At 40.0% G+C, this 27,984-nt stretch overlaps 1 protein-coding gene across 1 annotated transcript in view; it reads left to right on the plus strand.

Annotated features, from left to right (window-relative positions):
* Positions 1-27,984, plus strand: part of fat3b (FAT atypical cadherin 3b) — a gene marked incomplete at both ends in the record, with an annotated part of 99,971 nt that overhangs the window by 13,310 nt on the left and 58,677 nt on the right. The window contains 9 exons of the mRNA XM_079804179.1: positions 7,096-7,157; positions 16,153-16,467; positions 16,581-16,791; positions 20,681-20,752; positions 21,368-21,504; positions 21,936-22,211; positions 22,716-22,926; positions 23,152-27,246; positions 27,768-27,964. Of these exons, the coding sequence (XP_079660305.1) occupies positions 7,096-7,157; positions 16,153-16,467; positions 16,581-16,791; positions 20,681-20,752; positions 21,368-21,504; positions 21,936-22,211; positions 22,716-22,926; positions 23,152-27,246; positions 27,768-27,964 (5,576 nt within the window). The remainder of the gene's footprint in view (positions 1-7,095; positions 7,158-16,152; positions 16,468-16,580; positions 16,792-20,680; positions 20,753-21,367; positions 21,505-21,935; positions 22,212-22,715; positions 22,927-23,151; positions 27,247-27,767; positions 27,965-27,984) is intronic.

Below are 27,984 nucleotides of genomic sequence, written 5' to 3' on the forward strand. Positions count from 1 at the left end.
CATTTCAAGGGTTTACAAAGAATGGTGTGAAAAGGGAAAAACATCCAGTATGCCGCAGTCCTGTGGGCAAAAATGTCTTGTTGATGCTAGAGGTCAGAGGAGAATGGGCCGACTGATTCAAGCTGATAGAAGAGCAACTTTGAAATAACCACTCGTTACAGCCGAGGTATGCAGCAAAGCATTTGTGAAGCCACAACCTTGAGGCGGATGGGCTACAACAGCAGAAGACCCCACCGGGTACCACTCATCTCCACTACAAATAGGAAAAAGAGGCTACAATTTGCACGAGTTCACCAAAATTGGACAGCTGAAGATTGGAAAAATGTTGCCTGGTCTGATGAGTCTTGATTTCTGTTGAGACATTCAGATGGTAGAGTCAGAATTTGGCGTAAACAGAATGAGAACATGGATCCATCATGCCTTGTTACCACTGTGCAGGCTGGTGGTGGTGGTGTAATGGTGTGGGGGATGTTTTCTTGGCACACTTTAGACCCCTTAGTGCCAATTGGGCATCGTTTAAATGCCACGGCCTACCTGAGCATTGTTTCTGACCATCCTCTGATGGCTACTTCCAGCAGGATAATGCACCGTGTCACAAAGCTTGAATCATTTTAAATTGGTTTCTTGAACATGACAATGAGTTCACTGTACTAAAATGGCCCCCACAGTCACCAGATCTCAACCCAATAGAACATCTTTAGGATGTGGTGGAACGGGAGCTTCGTGCCCTGGATGTGCATCCCACAAATCTCCATCAACTGCAAGATGCTATCCTATCAATATGTGCCAACATTTCTAAAGAATGCTTTCAGCACCTTGTTGAATCAATGCCACGTAGAATTAAGGCAGTTCTGAAGGCGAAAGGGGGTCAAACACAGTATTAGTATGGTGTTCCTAATAATCCTTTATGTGAGTGTATAGTTGATATGTTAGAATCAGGAAAAATGAGCAAGCATAAGGATTTGAGCTAGTTTGACAAGGGCCAGATGGCTAGACAGACGACTGGGTCAGTACATCTCCAAAACTGCAGCCCGGTCTGCAGTGGTCAGTATCTATCAAAAGTGGTCCAAGGAAGGAACAGTGGTGAACTGGCGACAGGGTCATGGGCGGCCAAGGCTCATTGATGCACGTTGGGAGCAAAGGCTGGACCATGTGATAGAAATGTGTCAGAATACACAGTGCATCGCAGTTTGTTGCGTATTGGGCTCCATAGACACCAGTCAGGGTGCCCATGCTGACCCCTGTTCACCGCCGAAAGCGGCAACAGTGGGCACGTGGTATCAGAACTGGACCACGGAGCAATGGTAGAAGGTGGCCTGGTCTGATGAATCACGTTACATCACGTGGATGGCCGGGTGTGTGTGCGTCGCTTACCTGGGGAACACATGGCAGGATGCATAATTCATGAATGTTATGCCTGATCGGTGTGTATAATATAATATAATATAATATAATATAATATAATATAATATAATTATAATATAATATAATATAATATAATATAATATAATATAATATAATATAATATAATATAATATAATATAATATAATATAATATAATATAATATAATATAATTAATACAATATAAATTATAGTAATTTATTTTCTTCTGTATTTGCAAGAAAATAATCTTTGATCATATTTTCCTTTGAAATTTCAGTGCAGTGTCTCCCAGTCCAACCTCCTATTGCTTTCACAGATCCTTTCACAAGTACTACTAAACAAACTGAGCAGCACAGGCTGTAATCTGCTTCAGTGTCAGGACATTCTAGTGTGAAGAGTTAACACACATGCAGAGTTCTGATCCCATGGCATGCTGGGTGCATGCTGCACTGCTGATTACACCGGGGTGCTGCTTTCCTTGTCATTTAAGAAGTGAGTCATGGGAGCTTATGTATGCAGCAGTAGTCAGTGAATTAATTAAACAAGGTTTGGTGCCAGCAGGAAAGCTTTTCATTCTAGTATTGGCAAATCCCTCCAAGGCGGCATGTGGCAGCACATATTTACACTGGAATACAGAGGTTTAAGCTCAATAAATCTAACTCAATATATATAATGAGATGTGAGCGAGCGTGTTGCATGCATTGATATGTGGAGAGGAGAGAAGTAATGCTGTATTTCTCCTTGACATACACTCTATATGAAAGTCTTTGGACCAGTGTGAGTGCTCGAGGATGAAATGTAAGAAAAACAAAAACTGGAAGGGAATGAAATTATGGTTGAATCAACCCAAAGGTATCAAACCTTGAACGTTTTATAGTTTGGCCCCGGACTACAGTCATAGATCCTACTTTAGCTTCAGCCACTGCTGGCAAAAGCCGTTGTAATTGCTCCCCACTTATCTAGCTCTCTTTTTGTGATTGCCTGTTGAACTCCGCCTAAGTGTTCAGATAAATTGCATTGTGAGCTCTTTTATAAAAACAAATGCGCTGTGACTAAGCCAGCAACCAATTACTGCACCCTGAAAATAGAGAGTGCATGTTTGATTATTAGTTTAGAGTGCTTGCCTCTAATAGAGTCATATCTTTTACAATTTATTTTAGTTACAAATGCTCTCCCAAGAATATCTTTACAGTATATTTAAATGGATGGCTTCTGAGTAAAAATCCTTCTTCTACACTTTCCTCACAGCCATTGTGTTCCTCATGAGCTCTGGGAGTTCACGGCTTCTCTAATTTCTCTAATTGAGTCTCTCTGGGTGACACCCATTAGGGAGTACTGTGGATTCCAGCAGTGCAATTCAACCTGTGCCATCAGGAGTTCTTTGTTGCCATGGTTATATTTCAGCTCTGAAATCACGTACAATTTATTTATTTCAGGTAAATAATGGGGACTTGCTAAAATGGTCACGGTGTCCTTTAAAATGCTGAAATTTGCAATACGTTTATAAGTAGTCTAGAAATCTAGACACACCTTAGCGGCAGCAAATATAATTTGCAGTCAGGGTGTCTAGCAACTCTCCGTTGGCTTGCGAGCTGGAAAAACCAAACTCTAGTCAGGCCAATCACATCGTGTATAGAGTCGGTGGGCGGGCTTAACATAATGACGGCAGAGTTGCGCGGTTCCGTGTGCTACTTGTAAACAAAGAAGCTGGCGAACAGCAGTCTTTCGAATCGGCTTTGGCCGCGACTATGGAAGACTTGGAGTTAAGCTTTTCTTTGAGAAAAGAACAAAGAACACATCTTCCTTTTTTAAGAATGACTTCAGTGCCGTTCTGAGTTTTGCTGACCGGATACGGCAAAAGTTTCATCTATCAACTAGCTCCGCTTCACCTTCTTCGTTGCTCTTGTTTGTTGTAGCGCTATCCTTTTGCGTGCAGAGGGAATTTTTCTAAGACAACTGTTTATCCCGCCCCTCGGATTGAGCCCTGCTAATGGTGTGTTCCCAGACCCAACATCTTGATGTGGGTCTGGCTTGTCAGGCTAGTATATAAGAGAATCAAAAGGAGGATTTCACAGTAAATGGGGACTTAAAGGGTTAGTTCACTCAAAAATGAAAATTGTCATTAATTACTTACCCTCATGTCGTTCGACACCCATAAGACCTCCGTTCATCTTCAGAACACAAATGAAGATATTTTAGTTGAAATCCGATGGCTCAGAAAGGCCTCCATTGTACACTCTCAAGACCCATAAAAGGTACTAAAGACGTCGTTACAAAGTCCATCTCACTACAGTGGTTCTACAATAACTTTATGAAGCGATGATGAAGCTTCGAAGTGTTATGAACAGGGGCGCGGGAAGATGTTTTAGGTTGGGGGTGCTGTGTTTTTTTTGGGGGGGGGGGGGGGGGGGGGGGGGTTGTAATGCAATGGACTGTGGCCTACATTAAACGTCATACAGTCATATACAATAAAAGAGCCTGCACAGTGACAGGAAATACAAATTGACGCAAAAAACCTGCCTACCTTACCAGAGCATGTGAGCAGAGCTTCACTCATGTCATGAACCACTCACCGGTAAAATGACGTGCGCTCAAATCCCGCTCCTATATGACATTTCTCTGTAGCCTACTATACTTTTAGCCAGTGTTGGTAAGTTACTCTAAAAAAGTAATGAATTACTAGTTAGTTACTAATTACATCTTCAATATTGTCATTAGATTAGCCTACTGTAGCTACAAATTACTCTCTCCAAAGAGTATTTAATTACTTATTACTAATTAGGCTACTTCCCAAATCTATATCAACCTTGACTAGTTAAGCGATTCAAGGATAGACATGAAACGGTTCTTTTAATTCATTCAAATAAATAATATAAAACTACATCAATTATTCTGTATGTCAAGTATATTACACATTTTAGAAGGATACATAAAACGTGTATTTTAAAGTTAGACTTTAAATGTTGATGTTATTCCATTATTGTATTATATATAATTGTATTTAGTATTTAGTTAAATTACATCAGAAGTAACTGTAATTAAATTACAGAAAAAATGAGAGTAATCCCTTTTCTTTACTTTTTCAAGGGAAAAGTAATTAAAGGGTTAGTTCACCCATAAATGAAAATTCTGTCATTAATTACTTACCCTCATTTTCGGAACAGAAATGAAGATATTTTAGTTGAAATCTGATGGCTCTGAAAGGCCTCCATTGGCTCAATGGCACGTTACACTCTCAAGACCCTTAAAAGTTACTAAAGACGTCGTTACAAAGTCCATCTCACTACAGTGGTTCTACAATATTTTTATGAATCGGTGACAATAGTTTTTGTGCGCAAAAAAACCCCTAAATAACGACTTGTATAGTGATGACGATTTCAAAACACGGCCTCATGAAGCTTCGAAGCGTTATGAATTAGTGAGCCGAATGATGATTCGGATCGCGTGTCAAACCGCCAAACTGCTGAAATTTGGCGATTCAAACCGCTGATTCGACTCGCTGATTCATAACGCTTCGAAGCTTCATGAGGCCGTGTTTTGAAATCATCATCACTATGTAAGTCGTTATTTAGGGTTTTTTTGCGCACAAAAACTATTGTCGCCGATTCATAAAGTTATTTTAGAACCACTGTAGTGAGATGGACTTTGTAACGACGTCTTTAGTACCTTTTAAGGGTCTTGAGAGTGTAACGTGCCATTGAGCCAATTGAGCCAATTGAGCCTTTCAGAGCCATCAGATTTCAACTAAAATATCTTCATTTCTATTCCGAAGATGAACGGAGGTCTTACGGGTGTCGAACGACATGAGGGTAAGTAATTAATGACATAATTTTCATTTTTGGGTGAACTAACCCTTTAAATTACAGTAACTAATTACTTAGTTACTAGTTACACCCAACACTGCTTGTAGCCATTAAAACACGTATTTAGTTTCAGTTTAAACATTATAATGTTATTTTTTTTATCAAATGTAAGTTGAAAAGTGAACAGGACACACAAGATGTATAATAGCCTATGTCAGAAGACGGGGGTCTTCAATAAGATCAATAACACTGCAATACATTTTGTTTTTTTGAAAGCCTTTGAATTTCGTTTTGTATAAATTGTATCTTAATTTTAATAAATATTTTATCAACCAAATTGCCCGGATTTAAATAATAAGCAAATAGCCTATAACAGACAATGACAAGGAGGCGGCGGCGCTGCGTGAACAACAGCTTAAATGAACAACTACTAGAAAAAAGGAAAAAAAAAACTTTAGTCAGGGGCAGCCCTGACTATTTCAGATAGCCTATATTTGATCCAGCATATCACAAAGGGAGTTCTGGGTTGAGTGAGTGGTGCTGAGCGGAATGAGCTTCAGAAATGAACCGAATCTCCAGAAAGGCGCTCTCCACTGGAGGAAATATTACCGCTCTTTCTACGCACACACAGCAACGGTCACAATATGACCTCATGTATGTTTTAAAAACAAAATTCAACATATAAATAATACTTTTTAATGGGCCACTTAAAATGTTTATTACAAATAAATGATTAAATTCTAAAAATGAATAAATGTAAATGAACAAAAATTTGCATTGCATTTGCAATCCTTTGAAACCAGGGGGTGCTGCAGCCCCCCCCCAGCACCCCCACTTCCCGCGCCCCTGGTAATGAATCAGTCGATTCAGCGGTTTGGTTCACCAAAGTCACGTGATTTCAGCAGTTTGGCGGTTTGACACGCGATCCGAATCATGATTCGACTCGCTGATTCATAACGCTTCGAAGTTTCATGATGCAGTGTTTTGAAATCGTCATCACTATATAAGTCGTTATTTAGGTTTTTTTGCGCACAAAAACTATTCTCGTCGCTTCATAAAGTTATTGTAGAACCACTGTAGTGAGATGGACTTTGGTCTTGAGAGTGTAAAGTGCATTGTGCCAATGGAGGACTTTCTGAGCCATCGGATTTCAACGAAAATATCTTCATTTGTGTTCCGAAGATGAACGGAGGTCTTACGGGAGTCGAACGACATGAGGGTATTTTCATTTTTGGGAGAACTAACCCTTTAAGCTCTCAATTAAAAAAGGATGAAAAAGCACCAAAAAAAGTATTATAAAAATTATTCATACAACTGATGTGGAAGCTCTGAATGAGAAACTGACTGAAATTTGAGTTCATTCTTCAGAATTTCTCCTTTTTTTTGATCCACGGAAGAAGGGAATTAATACCGTCTTTGTAATACATAAGGGTGGGTAAAAAAATGTCCCCTCTATTTCTTTTCTGCAGCTTGTCAATATGTCCACAGCAGGAATTGTTGTTAAACCCATAGACCCGCTTAAAGTTATTTACCTTCAGACTCCAGATGTCTTATGCCTTAAGGAAGCATTCATATTCAGGAATGTCTTCCTGTTCTCAATCTCTGCTGCTCCGTCAGCACTGAAGTGTTTTTAAAGCCTAGTTACTGCCACCGGGGTTTGGAAAATAATGCATGCACTAGATGCCATCTGTGAGTTTACGTTAGGCACTTGTGTCTGGAGCTGCTATTTTTTTCCCCTTCTGAAATAAACAAACAATGTTGTGTAAATTTATGCACCCTTGCTGACATGTTATTAATCATTTTCGAGTGGAGCGGCTCTCCTCACTGATCGTTGCAACCCTTACATTGCACATGGAAGTTTATTGCTTATTCAATTTTGTCATTTTTAAAAACATAAATGTTTTTCAGGACTCATCACTACGACTTCAAGGAAACTGGATAGAGAGCAACAAGCAGATCACTTCCTAGAGGTACTGTATACATAACCCATCTGATTGTACCTTAAAGGGATAGTTCACCCAAAAATGAAAATTAGCCCATGATTTACTCACCCTCAAGCCATCCTAGATGTATGACAATCTTCTTTCAGACAAATACAATCTGAGTTATGCTAAAATATGTCCTGACTAGGGCTGCACGATATGAGGAAAAGCTGCGATGTGCGATAACATTGTTTAATATTGCGATGACGATATGACTTGCGATAAATATTCAAATGTGAATGTTAGCTATACTGTTCCCATGTCTTAGTGCTTTAATAGGTAGTGTTCAGTGTTGGGCAGTAACGGAATACATGTATGGCATTACGTATTCAGAATACATATTATGAGTAACTGTATTCCGTTACAGTTACAATTTAAATAGTTGATATTTAGAATACAGTTACATTGTTGAAATCAATGGATGACATTAACCATAGCCTACTTCTGTTTCATGAGTTTATTTACTCTCTAAATAAATTAAGGCAACTCAATGCATTTCTCAGAACGTCCCAATATGAAAACCGAAAAATTCACAGTTTGCGTGATCAGTCGGAAGAGGAGCAGCGGGAGCTAGAGGTAGAGATGGAGCCAGAACAACAGAGCCAGGGGCAGGGCAATAAAACGTTTCTATCTTGGAAATTCAAACAGCATTTCATATTAAAGAAAGAAAAGGGAGAACGAAATATAACACGGCAGTGCAACTGTGCAGGGCCGCGGTGGTTGGGGTGCTGGCTATACACGCATGCACGCACGCAAGCCTATATATATATTTTTTTATATAGCCTAAATTATATAAATTCGTTATATATTCGTTAAATATATTATTCATTTATATATTTTATTTTCAAAATGTAGGCTATTTAATTGAGATTGACGTGTATATATATATATATATATATATATATATATATATATATATATATATATATATATATATATATATATATATATATATATATATATATATATATATATATATATATATATATATATTTATATAGGCTACCTCAATTAAATAGCCTACATTTTGAAAAAAAAAAAAAAAAAAGGCTCAAACATGCGTGTTTATTTTAGTAGGCCTACTTCCGTCAGTGAAACAATATACTAAAGCCTGTAAAACATTTAAATAAATATCTGTAAATAATCGAAATATAAATAGTTAAATATTAGTTAAAGAAAAAATTTGTTTATATTTCCTCACAGACGTGCGTCATGCCTCTTTGCGCTGAAAGGGAAGACACGAGCAGGAAAGAAGCATTGTTTTCTGATATCTTAATGCTTTCTCCTGATGTTCCAAAACTGATCGGCTACTTGTAGTAAAATGTGAAGAACGAAATTATCTTCCGCAGGATCAAGAACTGAGGCTTTGTTTGATTATGCGCTGTGAGAGAAAGCGAAACCAAAAATCTCCGGCGTGAATGAAATACGCTATAGGCTACACATACATTTGACCAATCTAATAGCAAGCACAAACTGTGTTAAATAAAGTAAAGTTTGAAGTAAAATGTATCTGTCCTACTCCGTTTTCTACTTTACCACAGTAAATGATGCAAATATAGCCTAGGCTACTCCTAAATTAATCAAACAAGGAAGACACGTTTAATCCCCTGTGAGAGACGTACATGAGGATTTGGGAGAATAAATAAGAGATTCCAAGTCCAGTAGAATAAAATGGAGTAAGCCTATTGTTAAATTCGAGGAAAATCGTGTGACCAGATAGCAAAACGCAAGCAATCTTAAATTTGTCTCACCACACAAAGCTTCCTCTCTCGTTCGGCATGAATCCTTATGTTTCCATGGCTGCGATGTAACATTTAATTGCAAACCTATTATTTATTTTGTAAATGAAGCTTTGTGCTTCACTCGTGTCATTAATATTCACGTAAAACAGCATTCACAAACAGAAAAAGGTGTTTTGGCCGACCACCGCCGGTGCCCTGCTTAGTTGACGTGCAACTTTACATTCTCCAATGCGCTGATTTACCAGCCCAAGAGCCGATGGCCCCGTTGACGGCAGCTAAATATTTTATAATATATGTTTAGTAAGCAGGATTTGATGGCCACATTCCTACACTTATAAAATGCAATTCAATGTGGAAGTAATCCAAGTATTCAGAATACGTTACTCAGATTGGCGCATGTAATAAACTGTTTTCCCTTATTCATCGTGTCAGGCTGTCTGTTGCGATGTGTTCATCGCGCGAGTTCATATCGCGATGACGATGAAAATTCGATGTATCGTTCAGCCCTAGTCCTGACTCTTCCCAGCTTTATAATGGCAGTGCATGGCAGCCCAAATTTTGAAGCCCAAAAAAGTCTATCCATCCATTATAAAAGTAATCCACACGGCTCCAGGGGGTTAATAAAGGCCTTCTGAAGAGAATCAATGGGTTTTTGTAAGAAGAATATCCATATTTAATACTTTATAAAGTAAAATATCTAGCTTCCAGGGGACTGCCGTCCATATTCAACTTACGGAAAAAGCATAAATGGCATGACGATGACGTTGGACCTAGCGTAAGCATTTTTAACTGCGAGAGGCGCTACACTTTCTCCGTAAATCCACTGGAGCCGTGTGGATTACTTTTATAATGGATAGATGCCCTTTTTTGGTCTTCAAATTTTGGGCTGCCATTCACTGCCTTCATAAAGCTTGGATTAACCACATTTTTAATATAACTCCGATTGTATTCGTCTGAAAGAAGAATGTCATACACCTAAGATGGCTTGAGGGTGAGTAAATACATTTTTGGGTGAACTATCCCTTTAAAGGTGAAGCTGAATTTTCAGCATCATTACTTCAGTCTTCAGTGCTTTCATACACTCACATCTCTGCAAACTCAGAGAGTTCCAAGTTGGAGGTCTGACTTCAAATGACATTCTATTGGTTTTTTGAAAGTACAGAACTATGTTACAACTCTCTGAGTTGAATGGAACATTGCTTTACTCAGTCATTCCAGAACTCATGCTGTTATTTTTTTCTGGAATTCAGGAATAATTTTAAAGAATGCATATGCTCCCATTCTTTAAAGTGCCCTTATTATGGTTTTACGAATATTCCCTTTCATGCAGTGTGTAGCAGCTGTTTGTGAATGTAAATGTTCTGCAAAGTTGAAAGTGCGCGATAAATAAAGTTGTCTCCCAAAAGACAGAATCGACTCTGAACCGCCTAAATGAGTCTCGTTTGTAATTTGATTCCCACTTACATTTGCATAATGCCCACCTATGTCGTATGTTGTCCGTCCGCAAACAACTTGACCTGCCCTCAAACGTCATTTTACTGACAACTGCTTCTCAAATCCCAAGTTCTACGCGGGATTCTAAAAACACTTGCTCTTGAAAGATGGGTACTGACCCAGGTTTTTTTGGATCAGCTTGCTCCTCAGAATCACAACCTGTAAGTTTGAATAATTATTGATGTATATATTTTCTACCGAGTGTTCAAAATGCGTATTTTTGTGTTTTATATTGTGTAAATTTCCAGCTAACCGGCTAACTCACGTTATAACCGTTTTACTGAAATACTACTGCAAATCAGCTGTGGGACACTATTACCTAAAACTTTGTCTATTACCACTACTTTGCGTAAAGATAAAGGATGGAGCAAGATTTGTTTTACAAACGTTTGTTACATCAGTCATTCATGTTAGTGCTCGGCTAACGTATGCACCTTTTATTGATACAGTTCCCGCATGTACACCGCAATAAATTAGAAGTATACACATGGGTTTGTTGCTGGAAATACACTTGTTAATGCGGACAGTGAGGAATTACAGTTGCAACATCTCATAATGATGTTCCTCAAAATGAGTAGCGTATCACTGAGAAACGCCCTGCTCAAGTCGTCCTTAGGATGGAGGTTCGCGTTGAATAACTAGTTCTTCCAATATTTCATAATCAGACTCGTGCTCTGATTGATATGGTAAAATCGACATCATCATTACTGTCTTTACAGTGTGTACAATCACTGAGCTTTTGAAAGCCTCCAGAGCTGAAGTTCAGGTATGGCGTTTAGCTTCCGACACACGCTGTACGCGGTAGACCAATCCCAACAGACTAGGCCATCTGGCCAATCAGAGCAGAGTAGCTCAGATGAGATTGATTCATCTGTCAAGTTGTTTGACCTTTGATGCATTTAAACCTGTTGTAGGAGACCTCCAAATCAAAATTAGGAGAGAAATTGCATAATATGGCCACTTTAATCAATTCATGGTGACAATGGCTGTCAAGCTCCAAAAAACACAAAATACTTTAAGCTCTTGTCAAATGACATTCTATTTCAAGACATGTTAAGATGAGCCATTTGAATTTGAACATGAGCGTAAATTAGTTTGTGAGCTCTAACGGAGAGAAAGATTATCAATGAAATAGTAATAGGAATCTAGCCCACATCAAACTACATTTACAAAAAAAAATTGCAGGTTTTTTTGTGAGCTTGCCATGAACTATCGTTGTATGGAAAAGAGGAGCATGTCCATTCTTCAAAATGTCTCCTTTTTAACACATTGAACAAATGACTGCAAGAAAATTTGATTTTTGGCAGTTTTATCAGTTCAGGAAATGGTGAAATTGTGTATTCCCATGAATAGTCACTGTAACGTAGTTTGTTCGTGTGGGAAGAAGGAGGCGGGAACCGGCGAACATTTAAAAGACTTTAATAAAATAAATCAACAAAATAACATAACCGGCGGCAGCCCCTTACAGACGACTGCCGCCTACGTACAAAACAAACATAAACAAAACACAACTTAAAATCCAGGCCTGGTCCTCTCTCGTCCTTCACTGGTGTCGCTCGTCCTTATATGCCTCCGTGCTCCCTCATGATAGGACTCGAGACCGGTGTGCCTAGCAGGTGACGCTCATTCTCAATCACGCACACCGATCTCGCTCGCTCCTCCCATGTCTCTCGCTCGTCCACCTCGCCATAGTCACAAGTCCTGAAAATATTATAGAACTACAGATAAAGTTAAAGGGTTAGTTCACACAAAAATGAAAATTCTGTCATTAATTACTTACCCTCATGTCGTTGGACACCCGTAAGACCTCCGTTCAACTTCGGAACAGAAATGAAGATATTTTAGTTGAAATCTGATGGCTCTGAAAGGCCTCCATTGGCACAATGGCACTTTACACTCTCAAGACCCTTAAAAGGTACTAAAGACGTCGTTACAAAGTCCATCTCACTACAGTGGTTCTAAAATAACTTTATGAATCGGCGAGAATAGTTTTTGTGCGCAAAAAAACCCTAAATAACGGCTTGCATAGTGATGACGATTTCAAAACAAGGCCTCATGAAGCTTCGAAGCGTTATGAATCAGCGAGTCGAATCAGCGGTTTGAATCGCCAAATTTCAGCAGTTTGTCGGTTTGACACGCGATCCGAATCATGATTCGGCTCACTGATTCATAACGCTTCGAAGCTTCATGATGCCTTGTTTTGAAATCGTCATCACTATGTAAGTCGTTATTTAGGGTTTTTTTGCGCACAAAAACTATGCTCGCCGATTCATAAAGTTATTTTAGAACCACTGTAGTGAGATGGACTTTGTAACGACGTCTTTAGTACCTTTTAAGGGTCTTGAGAGTGTAAAGTGCCATTATGCCAATGGAGATAAGATTTCAACTAAAATATCTTCATTTGTGTTCCGAAGATGAACGGAGGTCTTACGGGTGTCGAACGATATGAGGGTAAGTAATTAATGACAGAATTTTCATTTTTGGGTGAACTAACCCTTTAAATGGATAGTTCACCCTAGTTGTTCCAAACCTGTATGAATTTCTTTGTTCAGTGCTGAACACAAAGGAAGATATTTGGAAGAGTGTCTGCCAAGCAGATCTCACCCCCCCCATTGAAAACCATAGTATGGAAAAATTACTATGGAAGTCAACGGGGTCTGAGATCTGCTTGGCAGACATTCTTCCAAATATCTTCCTTTGTGTTCAGCAGAACAAAGAAATTCATACAGGTTTGGAACAACTTGAGAGTGAGTAAATGACAGAATTGTCATTTTGGGGTGACCTTTTTCTTTAAAATGAAGTATTGTATTGATTATCATATAGGATACACACACTGACTAATTTATTGATCTATTTTAGGAACACATTTTCTGTTGAACAAAATAGAGAGGTGCTACCAGTGACCTATTGAATTTTGATTGAATTTAATTGGAATATAAGGGGAAGCAGTTGTAATATCGAGGGAGGGATGGCTTTACACAAAATGCAACAATGTTTCCACGTGATAGTACAGCAAACGACTCGCCCACACCTGCATTATGAGTAACAGAAAGGATAAAGCCAGCGCATACTGACCAAGGACTCTTATTTAACACCAAAACACGTGCAGATGTGCAAATTTTCATACAGTCTGGTGAGCAGCCCTTAAATTACTGATCCGTCAATGAGGGCAGTACAGTACCGCTGATCAATGGGTGGGGTGTGGCTCCCTGTGATCCCTGCTCTACATGGACAGAGAGGAATGAGGGCCATTGATTTCTGTGTTCACTAAATAATAATTCACTCGGCAGAATGCTTCTTGTTTCAAAGTTCATATCTTCCATCAAGCGCCTCAAGGTGCCTGCTTTGAGAGAGCAGCCCAGGCATCAGCGTCTCCAGTGTGTCCGCTCTGACTGCGAACGGTCCCCATTAAAGATTTAGTCCATATAGGCTTTCATGATCTGCTGTGGTGTAATTTGCCCCTGGCCTCTTTTTGTGACCCGTCTCTGATCAAGCTTTGGGAATCTCCAGTGTAGCGCCATGTAGAAGAGTGAGATCAGTTGGCTCATTGCGTTGTTTTCTGAAGAATGCGACTGAGTTGATCTATTTTTCTATTCATTTATTTTAAAATAGATTGAGTACTGACAGATTTATATTATATTTTTAAAGCCTTTTTATGTCTCTTGACAACAAATAGATGTAGAGTTGCTGTGAGGTTGCTAAGGTGTTTGAGTGTTTTTTTGGCATATTGCTGTGGGGTTGCTATTGTGTTCTAGGTAGTTGCTAAGTGGTCACTTACTGGCCCCAAGTTAAAAGAGCCCACGCTGAAGTTCCTAGTTATGGCTTGAGTCCCTCCTTCAATTTGAGTTTTAATGTCTGTACATCAAAAATAGTTAATTTGTGTGCATGTTTTCATCTTTATAGTCAAAATGGTATGGGATGAGTTACAGGATAGAAATAAAAAATACTCAATGTGCGATGTTATTGCTAAATATTTTGTAGTGCAAAGGTAATGAAAAATGAAATGTAAAGGTACTTGTGCAGATGCTGCACAAAGAATAACCATAAATAGGCTGCAATTATTGGATCTAAAATAACAGTAATATTGTGAAATATTAATACATTTTAAAATAACTGTTTTCCATTTTAATATATTTTAAAATGTAATTTACTCCTGTGATGCCAAATGAATTTTCAGCATCATTACTCCAGTCTTCAGTGTATGGGTGGCCGATATGGCCAAAATCTTATATCACGACGATATGAGTAATTTTATTTCACGATAACTTTATATCATGATAAAGTCATTTTGCTTTAAATATGGTTGATATAAATTTTTGATACCCTTGAAACTTCATAATTATTATCACTATTTTCAATAACATTTAAAAAACTAATACTAGCCTAAAAAAGCTTACTGAGGACAAGCAAACAGGGCCCCACTTTATATTAGGTGGCCTTAAGTACTATGTACTTACATCAAAAAATAAGTACAATGTACTTACTGTGTTCAAATTATATTGCAAAAACACCTTTGCTGATATTGAGGTGGGATACGGGTAGAGTTAGGGACAGGTGCGGTGATATAGATAAGTTTAAGGGTAGGGTTAGGTGTAAGGGAAGTGCCAACTGTGTAATTACAAATGTAACCACAGAAATTAATTACAGACGTAATTACATGCAGGTATTTTTTTTAAATGTAAGTACAATGTAAAAACATGTATGTACACATTAAGTGCATTGTATCAAATGATTAATTAAAAATGTTAGTACACAGTAGTTAAGGCCACCTAATATAAAGTGAGTCCATAAACAGTGATAAATGAAATAGACCTATCTGAAAAACTTCAAGCACTAGAAATAAGAAATGCTACATAAAATGTATAAAGTAATCAAATGTATAAAAAACAATGCATAGTCTTTACTGTGTAAATTAAATAGGCCAGAGGCTAGAGACTACAGCCAGTAGTAGGAGTTAGTTCCATGTGTTTTCAACCCGTCCATAGGAATGTACAGAACTCACAGAATGTAAATGCGCATGGCCAATCGGGCATTCATATCGGAGCGGTCAGAGCAACGCGAGTGTTTTCAATGAATTCCTATGAAATTTAAGCTTCCATAGGCATGAACTGAAAACGTGCCAGACACATTCAGTTTTTAATTGTAGTGTCTGTTCACTAACTAAACTAAATGATTTTATTACTTTAAAAATCAAAACGACAGTGGGGTGGTACCTCGGTGGGCAAGTGATGTAACCAGTGGGAGTGGCAGAGGGAGGGGCAGTAAAGCAAGTGCATTCTGGGAGTTGTTGTCTTTCATTCATATGAGCCAAAAATACATTTTCTGGCTTTTCTCAGTTTAGAGGGCTCCAACTTTCTAAAAATTTCACATTTCTACTACATACATGACCCAATTCAAATACACATTCATCTTTCCAGTGGTGAAGTACCCTTTTAATAACGACAGCAGGTAAATTTGGATGCTGTCACTTTAAGACCGACTGCACGGATCCATTATACTTGAGCTTGTTATCTTTCTCAACTGATTACATTCTAGACATCAATTACCATTTACACTTGCAAATACATGGTCACTTTGACACCATAGGTATGTGTATACCGTTCAAGCCCAATTAGGCGACAAAAAGTTTGAGAGTATCGGCTTCATGTCGCGCGTCTCTCCTTGACCTGTTAATATTGGCCTGAAGTTAAAACTTCTCCACAAGCTATGCATTTTCATCATAATTGTATTTATATGTGTTTATCTAGGTTACAGTTATGGATGGAGGAGGGATCTTCAGGCAGTCCACTGTCTGGGTGATAGTGCATGTTCAGGATGAGAATGACAATACGCCTGAATTCAAAGAGTCGGTGTACCGCATCATCCTTCCGGAGCGGGACCGTAACAAACGGGGTGACCCTGTCTACAGAGTCTTCGCCTACGATCGAGACGAAGGGTCCAATGCAGATCTCACATACAGCATTGTGGATGGAAATGATGATGGCAAGTTCGTTATTGATGCGAAGACAGCCATGGTGTCTTCCAGGAAGATGGTCACGGCTGGTGGCTATGATATTCTCACGGTAAAGTACCAGACAGACGGGTATTTCAGTACATATCACATTTTTTTATATGCAGCTTTAGCAGCTTAAAGTTTTCAGCCTTTTCCACTTCATATTTTCTATGCCCTCCTCAGATAAAAGCCATTGACAATGGGACCCCTCAGAAGTGGTCGACCACCCGTTTGCATGTTGAATGGATTCGGAAGCCCGTGCCTTCGCCACTAGCCTTGCGATTTACCGCAGCCTTTTACAACTTCACAGTGGCGGAAAACTCCAAAGTGTACGAGTCAGTTGGAATGGTCTCAGTTTGGCAGACAGCTACTCCTTTATGGTTTGACATCATTGGTGAGCATCAATAATGCTGCAGTTCCAGTCATAAATTAAGTCGGGTTGCAAACTTTAATGTCTGTAATATTACTGATGTTACTGTCTGCTTAGGATGAAATGCTTGTGTTGTAGCATTCCTCAGTTGCTTCGGATAAAACCGTGCGGATAAATGAATAAATGTAAATGTAATTTAAAGGAGTAGACATCTGTGGTAAGCTATGCTGACAATGATTTACTCCATTTGCTCGTTGCTTACAGCTCTTCTACATATTTATCATGTGCACCTATATATTTTGCTTATAGTTGGACAACAGAAGATGCATGGATGGTGGAGTTAGTCAACTAAAATATGCAAAGAGGGTCATCTTGATTTAAACCCTCTCAGTATTTGAGATTTCGCTGAGAATTGCAGATGTTGTACCACGTGGGGGCATTGCTTGTGTTATTTAGTTGGAAAGCTCCCAAATGAATATGCGTTTAAAAAGTTGTTTTTTGTTTAGCTTAAAGGGTTGGTCAACCAAAAATGAAAATTCTGTCATTAATTACTCCCCCTCATGTCGTTCCAGACCTGTAAGACCTTTGTTCATCTTCGGAACATGAATTAAGATATTTTTGATGAAATCCGAGAGCTTTCTGAACCAGCCTTAAGCAGCAATGTCATTGGTTGTAAGGTAGTAAAGACATTATTTAAATAGTCCATGTGACTACAGTGGTTCAACGTTAATGTTATGAAGCGACGAGAATACTTTTTGTGTGCAAAACACTCCAAAAATAACAACTTTATTCAACGATCTCTTCTTCAATGTCATTATCCTACACTATTCATGTAGTAAAAACAGTACAGCGTTTCCAGGTTCTACATCAGAACGCCGCCTCATAATTGGCCAGCTCTTGCGTCTGCATCACGTTGTGCTCACACACAACGTTGTGCTCACGTGAACAGCGTCAGCCAATGCCGTTCTGACACAGTTCAGTTAAGTTTATTTCATCCGTTAGGAAATTTAGTTTGCACAGGTGCCACACACATCACATTTATACAGTCACAAAATTGACAGCATATTACCCATGATTACAATTGATTTAACATAGAAATAGTAGTTGGTATGAATGAGTTTTTAAACCTCCTCGTTCTCCCCCCAATTGCTCTATATCTGCGACCTGATGGAAGTACAACAAACTCTCTATATAATGGATGGGAAGGGGAATTAATTATCACAAATAATTATTGTCTTTTTTAACAAATGTCTTGAAGTGATATCTGTTGAACTCCGATAACCCTGGATGCAGTCTTAATTAACTTAGTCATTCTGTTTCTACTAGACAAGGTAATACAATCAAACCATACAATGACACAGTAAGACATGGCAGATTCAATAAAACTCTTGTAAAACTGTGTCATTAACACTTTACATACCTTAAAGGGATAGTTCACCCAAAAATGAAAATTAGCTCATAATTTACTCACCCTCAAGTCATCCTAGGTGTATATGACATTCTTCTTTCAGACGAATAAAATCGGGAGTTATATTACAAAAGTCCAGGCTAATCCAAGCATTAGAATTGGATTAATAGGTGCTCTGTTTTTGAAGTCCATAAAAAGTTAATCTGCCCATCAAATAACATGCTCCACGTGGCTCTGGGGTGTTAATAAAGGCCTTCTGAAGCGAATCGATGCGTTTGTGTAAGAAAAATATCCATATTTAAAACTTTATAAAGTAAAGTTTCGGCCGACCGCCTTCCCTGTTCAATTTATGGAAAAATTGTTGAAAGTTCCCCTGCCGATCGAAAGACTAACGCGACCAGGTAGGCTCATCATGACGTCACGTACGCATCTTGAGTTTCACTTTCAACATTCAACACTTTTCCACGGAAGGCGGTCGGCCGAAAGTTTACTTGATAAAGTTTTAAATGTGGATATTTTTCTTGCACAAATGCGTCGATTCGCTTCAGAAGGCCTTTATTAACACCCCGGAGCCGCGTGGAGCACGTTATTTTATGGGCAGATGCACTTTTTATGGACTTCAAAAACAGAGCAACTACAAATCCAATTCTAATGCTTGGATTAGCCAGGACTTTTGTAATATAACTCCAATTTTATTTGTCTGAAAGAAGAATGTCATATACACCAAGGATGACTTGAGGGTGAGTAAATTATGGGCTAATTTTCATTTTTGGGTGAACTATCCCTTTAAAAGAATTAATTTTCCTTAAAAAAAACAAACGTTGACAGAACCTGGAAGCTCTGCACTGTGTTTACTACGTCAATTGCATAGGAGACTGACACAGACGAGAAGAAATTGTTGAATAAAGTCGTTAATTTTGGGGGGTTTTGTGCACAAAATGTATTCTCGTTGCTTCATAACATTAAAGCTACACTGTGTGATATTTTCCCCCATCTAGTGGTGAAAAGGTATATGACCATCCAGTGAATTTTAGTTTCTGTTCCTCTCAATTCCGATTTCGTTTCAACTCCTACGGTGGCCGATTTAGTCCAAGATTAACATGGCTTCCAGTTCGACCTCGTCCACATTCGACACGGTGCCTGTGGGATATTCTGTGCGCAGTGGGATGGTTGGAACTCAACTGGCCTAATTATTCGGCTAGAAAGAACTGCAGCTAATCCAGAGTGAACTTTGATGATAGTAATGTTTATTCAGTCATCCAATTGCAAGGCATAAACAGGTTTGCGTGGATATGTACATAAATGTGGTTTCTGTGAGAGAACAAATAAGGATGGTAAATATACATACACAGTTAAGAACTGTATAACTATACTTATAAGTTACATTTGTATAATGTAACCGTAAACCAGAGCTTATTGTACCATATATAGGCGCTAAAGGCAGCTGCATTAAAAGGAGCGGAGCTGCCGCAGCTGCTGCTAACAAGCGGTGTCGGATTACAAAAGTGTGTGCGCAGCTTTAACGTTAGCACTGCCGTGCGCTCTGTATAAATTGTTAATATGCCGATCAGACCTGATACATATTTCCATCAACATACATTACAAGCAAATATTTTCTATAAACGAATAAACATTGTTGATAACAAAATAACTGAATGATTATTCAAATAGGTGAGCATTACGCTATTGTACCCTATGTTGACACAAAAATACTTCTGAGGTGACATCAACTGAATTACGCGATGACACACTCTGAAACACATCTACAATGACAATAACTATTATTACTTACGAGCACAGAAATACCACACAAGGAAAAACAGACTTTTGAGGAATAAACAAGCCAGGAAAACTCCGTATAACTCTGTTACTGGACGCTGCTGAGATGAAAACTCTCGGCGCATGCACCAGACAAGTCTGAACAAGTTGACGCGCACATGCGCGAGGCAGAGAATTTTGTACAGTGCCATCGAGTGTTAAAACCGGTTAAAACGCGAAAAGCGAAGCTTGAATTTACGGGTATGTCCCTCTTTGGCTAATGTACTTTCAAAATGGAGGGGCAACATGGCGACCACCGTTAGATCCCATTACCTTATGTATTTTCAATGGCATATTATAAACTTACGAGAATACTTTATTACTTGAAAGAAGTAAATATACATTAATGAGCACATATATTTTTGAAAGAACTAAGTGTTTTTAGCTAACAATAGACTAAAAAAAGTTACACAGTGTAGCTTTAAGGTTGAACCACTTTCTGGGCCTTGAAAGTTGCAATGATGTTGCTGCATATGGGTGGTTCAGAAACTTCTCGGATTTCATCAAAAATATCTTAATTTGTATTCCGCATATGAGCGAAGGTCTTACGGGTTTGGAACGACATGAGTAATTCATCACAGAATTTTCATTTCTGGGTGAACTAACCCTTTAATATGAGCTCTTGACATCCATGTCAATTTTCTGTTTTCTTTTTCTTTCCATTCATCTGGATCGGTCTCTGAGAAGGTGGAAGGACATCACGGGAGATGTTTTATATCCCACAGAGCTCCTGTGGTGGAAACTGTTCATCTGACAGTGGTAGGCTAACTGTCAGTATTTTGTAGTTATTTTCCTGAGCGTGAAGGTTTGGCTAGTTTATCTGATACTTTTAGATACTCGCTTTAAAAACCCCATTTGCCGCAGGACAAACGTGAAGAGCTCAATCCTGTAAACACTTTGAGTGCTGAGATACCTTCCAGACTTTGGGTCTTCTGATCTCATTTAAGTGCAGTGGAAATTGAGTGGAATTGGAACAGATGCATGCAATGAATACTAAAGATGCTCAGAAAGTTTGCCCTTATCCGTCAGAATGGACCTGAATTAATGATTTGAGAATCTGCCGGGAAGAGGCTTGTACCTGACACAGATGTTTGTGGGAGTCGAAGATAAGAGACCCGAGGCTGATGGGAATGATCCCAACATAAAGCGGTTGATGTTTCGAATGCTGTGAAACTTTGATGAATCGCTGTGAAACATAAAAAATTTATTTCTCACAGCAGAGTAAAACTGCATGACAGTTTGATTGGTAGAGTGTTCACCTTGATCCTTTTCTGCTAAACCTTTACCTCTTCGTCGAATAAATAAATGCATGCAATGCATTTTCCATCACTTTTAATTTTTCAGGTCATGCTAACTGATTTCTTGGTACAACAGGAAACTATGATGGTCCGTTTGATATTCAGAGAGGAATGGGGACCATAGTAATAGCCAGACCTCTAGATGCAGAGACGCAATCGCTATACAACATGACAGTACAAGTGACAGATGGGACAAACGCCGCCACTACACAGGTATATTTTTATTGTATAAACATCCTGAAACTTTTTCTAACAGAGTCAAGACTGCTAACTTTGCAAGAAACTAGCAAAAATAGTATTTCTGGCAGCTGTGGTTGAAATAACTCAGAGAGAAACATCTCTAAGGTGTTATGCAGCGTGCCAGCTTTTATCTAATTTTATCAATGCAAGTTTGCAGTGTGAAAGAGATATCTTTATAATCTTCACTGAATATGTCTTCAGATATGCCAGGAGCTGCTGAGTATTCCAGTGTCCCAGAAACCTCCGTATTGTCACTCTAGCATGCGCATTTTCTATCTCTTATTTAAGCTGTTTTGACATCAGTGCATATTGCAACAGTGTAGATTACTTGTAGGTATCTGTTTAAATTAGATGAATTTCTATGTGAAAAGCTAACAATGACTTGATGTCCCCTGTATCTACAGGTTTACATAAAGGTTTTGGACGGCAATGACAACACTCCCATTTTCTCTGAGCGTATATATGAGGTCTTGGTGTCTGAGGATACGCCAGCCGACACCGAGGTCTTGCGAGTCCGGGCCAGGGACAAGGATGAACGGGCAAAGTTGAGCTACTCCATCCATGGCAGCGTTGATCCGGCAAGCATGCGGATGTTTAGGATCAATCCTGGTACTGGTGTCATGTACACAGCAGATCGACTTGACTATGAGGTCCGCACTCAACACATCCTTACTATTATGGTAAGAAACAAGATTTGTATTATGCTGTCGTACTGAGGTTGCAATATATTGGTAGATTAGTTATTCAAAGCTGTAGAAAGTAATTTCAAAGCTGAAACTGACCATTTCACATGTGACATACAGTGGGGTAATATAATATAATATATTATAATCTAAATTACCATTCATTTTGATATATAAATATATATCTTTTTTATTGTTCAAAATTAAAAATGTTCTATTTGTTTCCTGGTCTTAATTACATTTTGAAACAGTGTGGACTCTTGAACCCCGCTGTATCTGATCTTTACAGTATATAGTATTTTAGAAAATCATAAATATAGCTCAGCATTCTAGAATTTATATTTTGACATTTTGCATTTTTAACTATTACTTTCTGTCTGCTGTCTTTTTTTTACTTCTTTTTTTCCTCTTTTGCTTGTTTCCTCACAAATCTTTTCCATGCAAAACTATTAGTTTTTCTCTTCAGGTCTGTCGCCCTGTCTCTACTCCTTTTTTTTTTAGGTGAAAGATCAAGAATTTCCATATTACAGGGACTTGGCACGGATTATTGTGACTTTGGAAGATGCCAATGACCAGCCACCCTTTTTTACGCGCACTATTTATGACAGTACAGTGTTTGAGTCGGCCCCACCAGGAACGTCAGCTTTGCAGGTGATCGCACTAGACAGAGACTCTGGGAGAAACGGGGAGATAGTTTACTCAATTGATGCAGGTAAACACCGTGTGCTATGCTCTTGAATTTATTACACTCCCTGATAACATTTCCATTGTTCAGCTGTTTCGAGTAAAACTGATTGTCTGTGTCGCTGGGTGTGATTCATTAGCTCATTTTTTTAACATGTCATGCGTCTTAAGATTTATCTTTGATATATCCTTTACCTGAAATGCCAGTTCATGATGAACTGACAAGCGCGTGTCATTTTTTTTCCTTTCTCAGGCAACACTGGTGGCTTATTTGGAATAGATCCACTATCTGGGGTCATTTCAGTAGCCAGAGAGCTGGACCTTACAACTGTGGGTTTTTATACCCTTACTGTGACAGCCACTGATGGAGGTACACCGGCATTAAGTAGCACCACTACTGCTAGGATTGCCATCTCTCTGTCGGATTTCTCCAGTCCAAAGTTTGCCCAACAAGAATACCAGGCTGAGATTACGGAGAATGTTGCTGTCGGGACTTTTGTCATAATGGTCTGTGCAATTAGTCGATCCACCCTGATTTATGACATTAAAAAAGGGAATGATGAAAGGAGGTTTAAAATTAATCGTTACACAGGTGTCATCACAACACAAAGGGATTTTGACTTTGAGATGACCTCCTCATATATGCTGACCATTCAGGCTGTCAACATGGCTGGGATTGCCTCCAGTGTCACTGTCTGCATCCAGGTTGTTGATGAAAATGATAATACTCCAGTTTTCCAGGAGCTCACATATAAAGGGACCATCAGTGAGGCAGCCCCTGTCAATAGTGTGGTGATGAGTGAGGATGGAAAGCCCTTAGTAATTGAAGCCACAGATGTTGACAAGAATCGCAATGCCCTCCTGGTCTTCCAGATTGTGGAGGACACAGCTAAATTGTTCTTTACTGTGGACTCGGGAACAGGCTCAGTCAGAACTATAGCCCAACTGGACTATGAAACATTCAGTGCTTTTTATTTTTCTGTTAATGTGAGGGACAGTGGCAGGCCTCAGCTAACAGCTGAGAAGCCAGCCCAGGTCCTAATCAGGATTGTGAACATCAATGACTCTCCCCCTCAGTTCTCACAAGAAGCTTATGACACTGTGTTGCTTCTTCCAACATATGTTGGGGTTGAGGTTCTGAGAGTAGAAGCCACTGATCCAGACATGTCCACTGATCTGATGTATTCTTTGGCTGATAGCAACTTGGAGCACTTCGAAATGAATCCATCATCGGGTGTCCTCACAGTCAAAAACAATAAACTCTCCAAAGACCGCTATCGTTTCAATGTCAAAGTGTCAGATGGGCGGTACTTTTGCACAGCACTTGTGACGGTGTTGGTCAGGGAGGCTATGGACAGTGGCCTCCTTTTCAGTCAAACCTCATACTCCTCTTCTGTAATGGAGAACAGTGTGAACATTACCACAGTGAGCATTGTAAATGCTGTAGGAAACCGCTTAAATGAACCGCTAAAGTACACTCTTTTGAATGCAGGGACACTCTTTACAATTCGTCCCACATCAGGGGTCATTCAAACTACAGGAGTCCTTTTCGATCGAGAACAGCAGGAACTATATGAGCTGGCGGTAGAGGTGAGGAGAGAATACGACCAGCTGCGAGTTGCTAGAGTAACCGTCAGAGTAGAAGTTGAGGATGTTAACGACAATGCCCCAGAGTTTTTAGGCCTTCCATATTATGCTGCTGTGCAGGTTGACGCAGAACCTGGCTCATCCATCTTCCAGGTGTCTGCGACAGATTTGGACAAAGGGATAAATGGAGCTGTGTATTACGAGCTTAAGGAGAACCATCCACATTTTGAGGTGAACAAGCTCACTGGGGAACTTACTCTTAAAAAGGCCTTTGACGCAGACTTGTCCAATGTTGAATATCCACTTGTCGTCCTTGCACGTGATGCAGGCTACCCCTCCTTGTTCACTGTTGTTGACCTTCCAGTTACAGTTGTGAACAAGGCCATGCCTGTGTTTGACAAGTCTTTTTATGGCATATCAGTAAGAGAGGACATTGCAGTGTCCACTCCCGTTTTATGCATAAATGCCACCAGTCCAGAGGGTCAAAACATTATATATACCATTGTGGAAGGGGATCCCTCCTTTCAATTTGACATTGGCTTCAACAGTGGTGCGATTAGTGTCATATATCCATTAGACTATGAGACCACACCTTATTACAGGCTAACCGTCAGGTCTACGGACACTTTCACTGGAGCCAGATCCGAAGTAGATGTGGACATAATCGTGGTGGATGTAAATGACAACGCCCCTGCATTTCGCAATGCCTCATACACCACTACTTTGTCAGAAAACTCAATGATCGGGTCTAGCGTGATACAGCTCTTGGCAACAGACAAGGACTCTGACAAAAACAATGTGATTAGCTATCAGATCCTCTCTGATGGATTTAACAGCACAGACTACTTCCAAATTGACAGCACTAGTGGACTCGTGGTAACAGGCCGTCTTCTGGACTACGAACTTGCACCAAGTTTCAGCTTTATCATTAGGGCAACAGACAACGGTTCCCCATCCCAGAGCAGTGAGGTCACTGTCACCGTCTTGGTGAGTGACGTGAATGACAACCCACCGTCCTTCAGCCAACCACTTTATGAAGCTTTTGTGAGTGAACTAGCTCCCAGAGGGCACATTGTGACATGTGTCCAGGCTTCTGATGCAGACAGCTCAGATGCTGAGAGTTTGAGGTACAGCATACTCTCTGGAGATGAGAAAATGAACTTCATAATAGACTCCCAGACAGGTGTCATTTCCTTGTCCAGCCAGCGCAGACAGGGTATGCGGACAGCGTACAACCTCAATGTGTCTGTATCGGATGGGGTGTTCACCAACACTGCACAGGTGAACATTCGAGTCGTGGGGGCTAACCTTTACAGCCCTGTCTTTAGTCAAAGGTTCTACTTGGCGGAGGTGCGCGAGAATGCCCCTGCAGGTACCAAAGTCATTCAGGTGCGTGCCACAGATGAGGACTCAGGGATTTTTGGTCAGATCAGGTTTTCTTTTATCAATGACCTTGGAAAGACTCAGTTTTACATAGGAGCCGATGGCCTAATAACGACAGCTCAGAAACTGGACAGAGAGAACCCAGTGAACCGAGACATTGTGCTAACTGTGATGGCACTTGATGGTGGGGGAAGAGCATCCTTCTGCACCGTTAGGGTAATTCTTGCTGACGAGAATGATAATGCTCCACGTTTTAGGGCTATGGAGTATAGAGTTAGCATAAAGGCTAACATGCCAATGGGATCGCTGGTGACTCAGATCCAGGCTCAGGACCCAGATGCTGGTGACAATGGCAGAGTTAGCTACTCACTGTACAGTGAGGCGAGGCTTCCTCTAGTAGATGTGCTGGAGATTGAGCCTGACAGTGGCTGGATGGTCACAAAGGGAAGCATGGCACATCTCAGAGGAACGGTCCTCTCCTTTTTTGTGAAGGCTACTGATGGCGGGGTCCCAGCCAAACATTCCCTTGTATCTGCATTTATTCACGTCTTACCACCTGATGCAAATGTGCCCTCCTTCACCCAGCCCCAGTACTCTTACACGGTCCCAGAGGACACACCTGTTGGAACAGCCTTGGGATCAGTGTACTTAAGTCCCGGTCAGACTGCCTCATTTTCTATGATAAATGGAGAGACTGGGGAGAGTAACCAGGGTGGGACATTTTTGGTTGAGAGGGAAACTGGACTTCTAAGGCTTGTTAACCCCCTTGACTATGAACTCATCAACATTTACCGTTTCAAAGTTGCTGCCACCATGAGGCAGGCGCTGGTTGAATCTATGTCTGTAGTAGATGTAGAAGTGAAGGTGCTGGATGTGAATGACAACAAACCATTTTTCGAAACCAGTTCTTATGTGGCCATGGTTATGGAGGGCATGCCTAGGGGTACACGGGTTATCCAGGTACGAGCACTTGACCCTGATTGGGGCTCTAACGGACAGGTTAATTACAGCCTTGGCCCGACCCTAAACCAAGAACAGGACAAAGCGAGTGGATCTAAATCTGTCTCCAGTGCTATGTTTGTTATTGACAGCAAGACCGGTTGGATCACCACTCTCAGTGACCTGGACCATGAGATGTGTCCATCTTACACCTTCAACGTGGTGGCGTCTGATCTAGGTGAAGGTGTCTCACTGTCCTCCACAGCTGTAGTGACCGTGGCAATAGCAGACATCAACGACAACCCCCCTACCTTCGAGAGGGAGTACTACAGAGGTGCTGTGCGAGAGAGTGACCCGCTGGGGGAGGTGGTTTCAGTGCTGAGCACTCGTGACGGGGACAGCTCTGATCAGAATCGGCTTGTCAGCTTCTATATCACAGGTACGTATTAAAGTAGGCCACTGGAGGATGATTTATGGCTCTCGGAGGCTCTCTGGGAAAGATAATCACATTGAAAGGGTTTAATTTAATGAACTAAGTGTGCAAAAGCTATATGAGTAAAGAGCCATCTGCTTTATGTGTCACATTACTTTGTTTAAAGACCATCTGGGGATGGGAACAGATTGTTAGAATTAAACTCTGCTTATTGTTTCCAATAACTCGGAATACTTTATATATCCTCTCCAAAAGTGTCCCTAAGTGTTTTGGTTCACTTAGCATGCTCTTAGAATTATTTTGATAGGTGTTAGCACACATTTTAATTTAATGCGTTCAGTACAATTTATGAAATATTATGTTTTGTTTTATTTCAAATAAAGAACAATAATACCTTACAGCAAATAAACATTGCAATGTGTTTATGGAAATGAAATGCATGAGTTTGATTTCTATGCGGGCCATCACAGTTTTACAAAGCTTCCTTGCTTATTTATCTAAATTCTGTGGCCATCTTTTTGACTCAGGAGGAAACCCCAAGGGGGTGTTTGGTCTGGCTCCTGTTCAGGGGGAGTGGAAGGTCTTCGTGAAACGGCCTTTGGACAGAGAGGAGCAGGATCGATACCTGCTCAATATCACAGCCAGTGACGGCCTGTTTGTAACCCGCATAGGCGTAGAGGTCACTGTCATGGATGCCAATGACAACAGCCCCATCTGCAATCAGGTCTGAGCAATTGATTTAGG

This window comes from Gobio gobio, assembly GCF_949357685.1.
Source record: "Gobio gobio genome assembly, chromosome: 22".
In the NCBI taxonomy this organism is placed as follows: Eukaryota; Metazoa; Chordata; class Actinopteri; order Cypriniformes; family Gobionidae; genus Gobio; species Gobio gobio.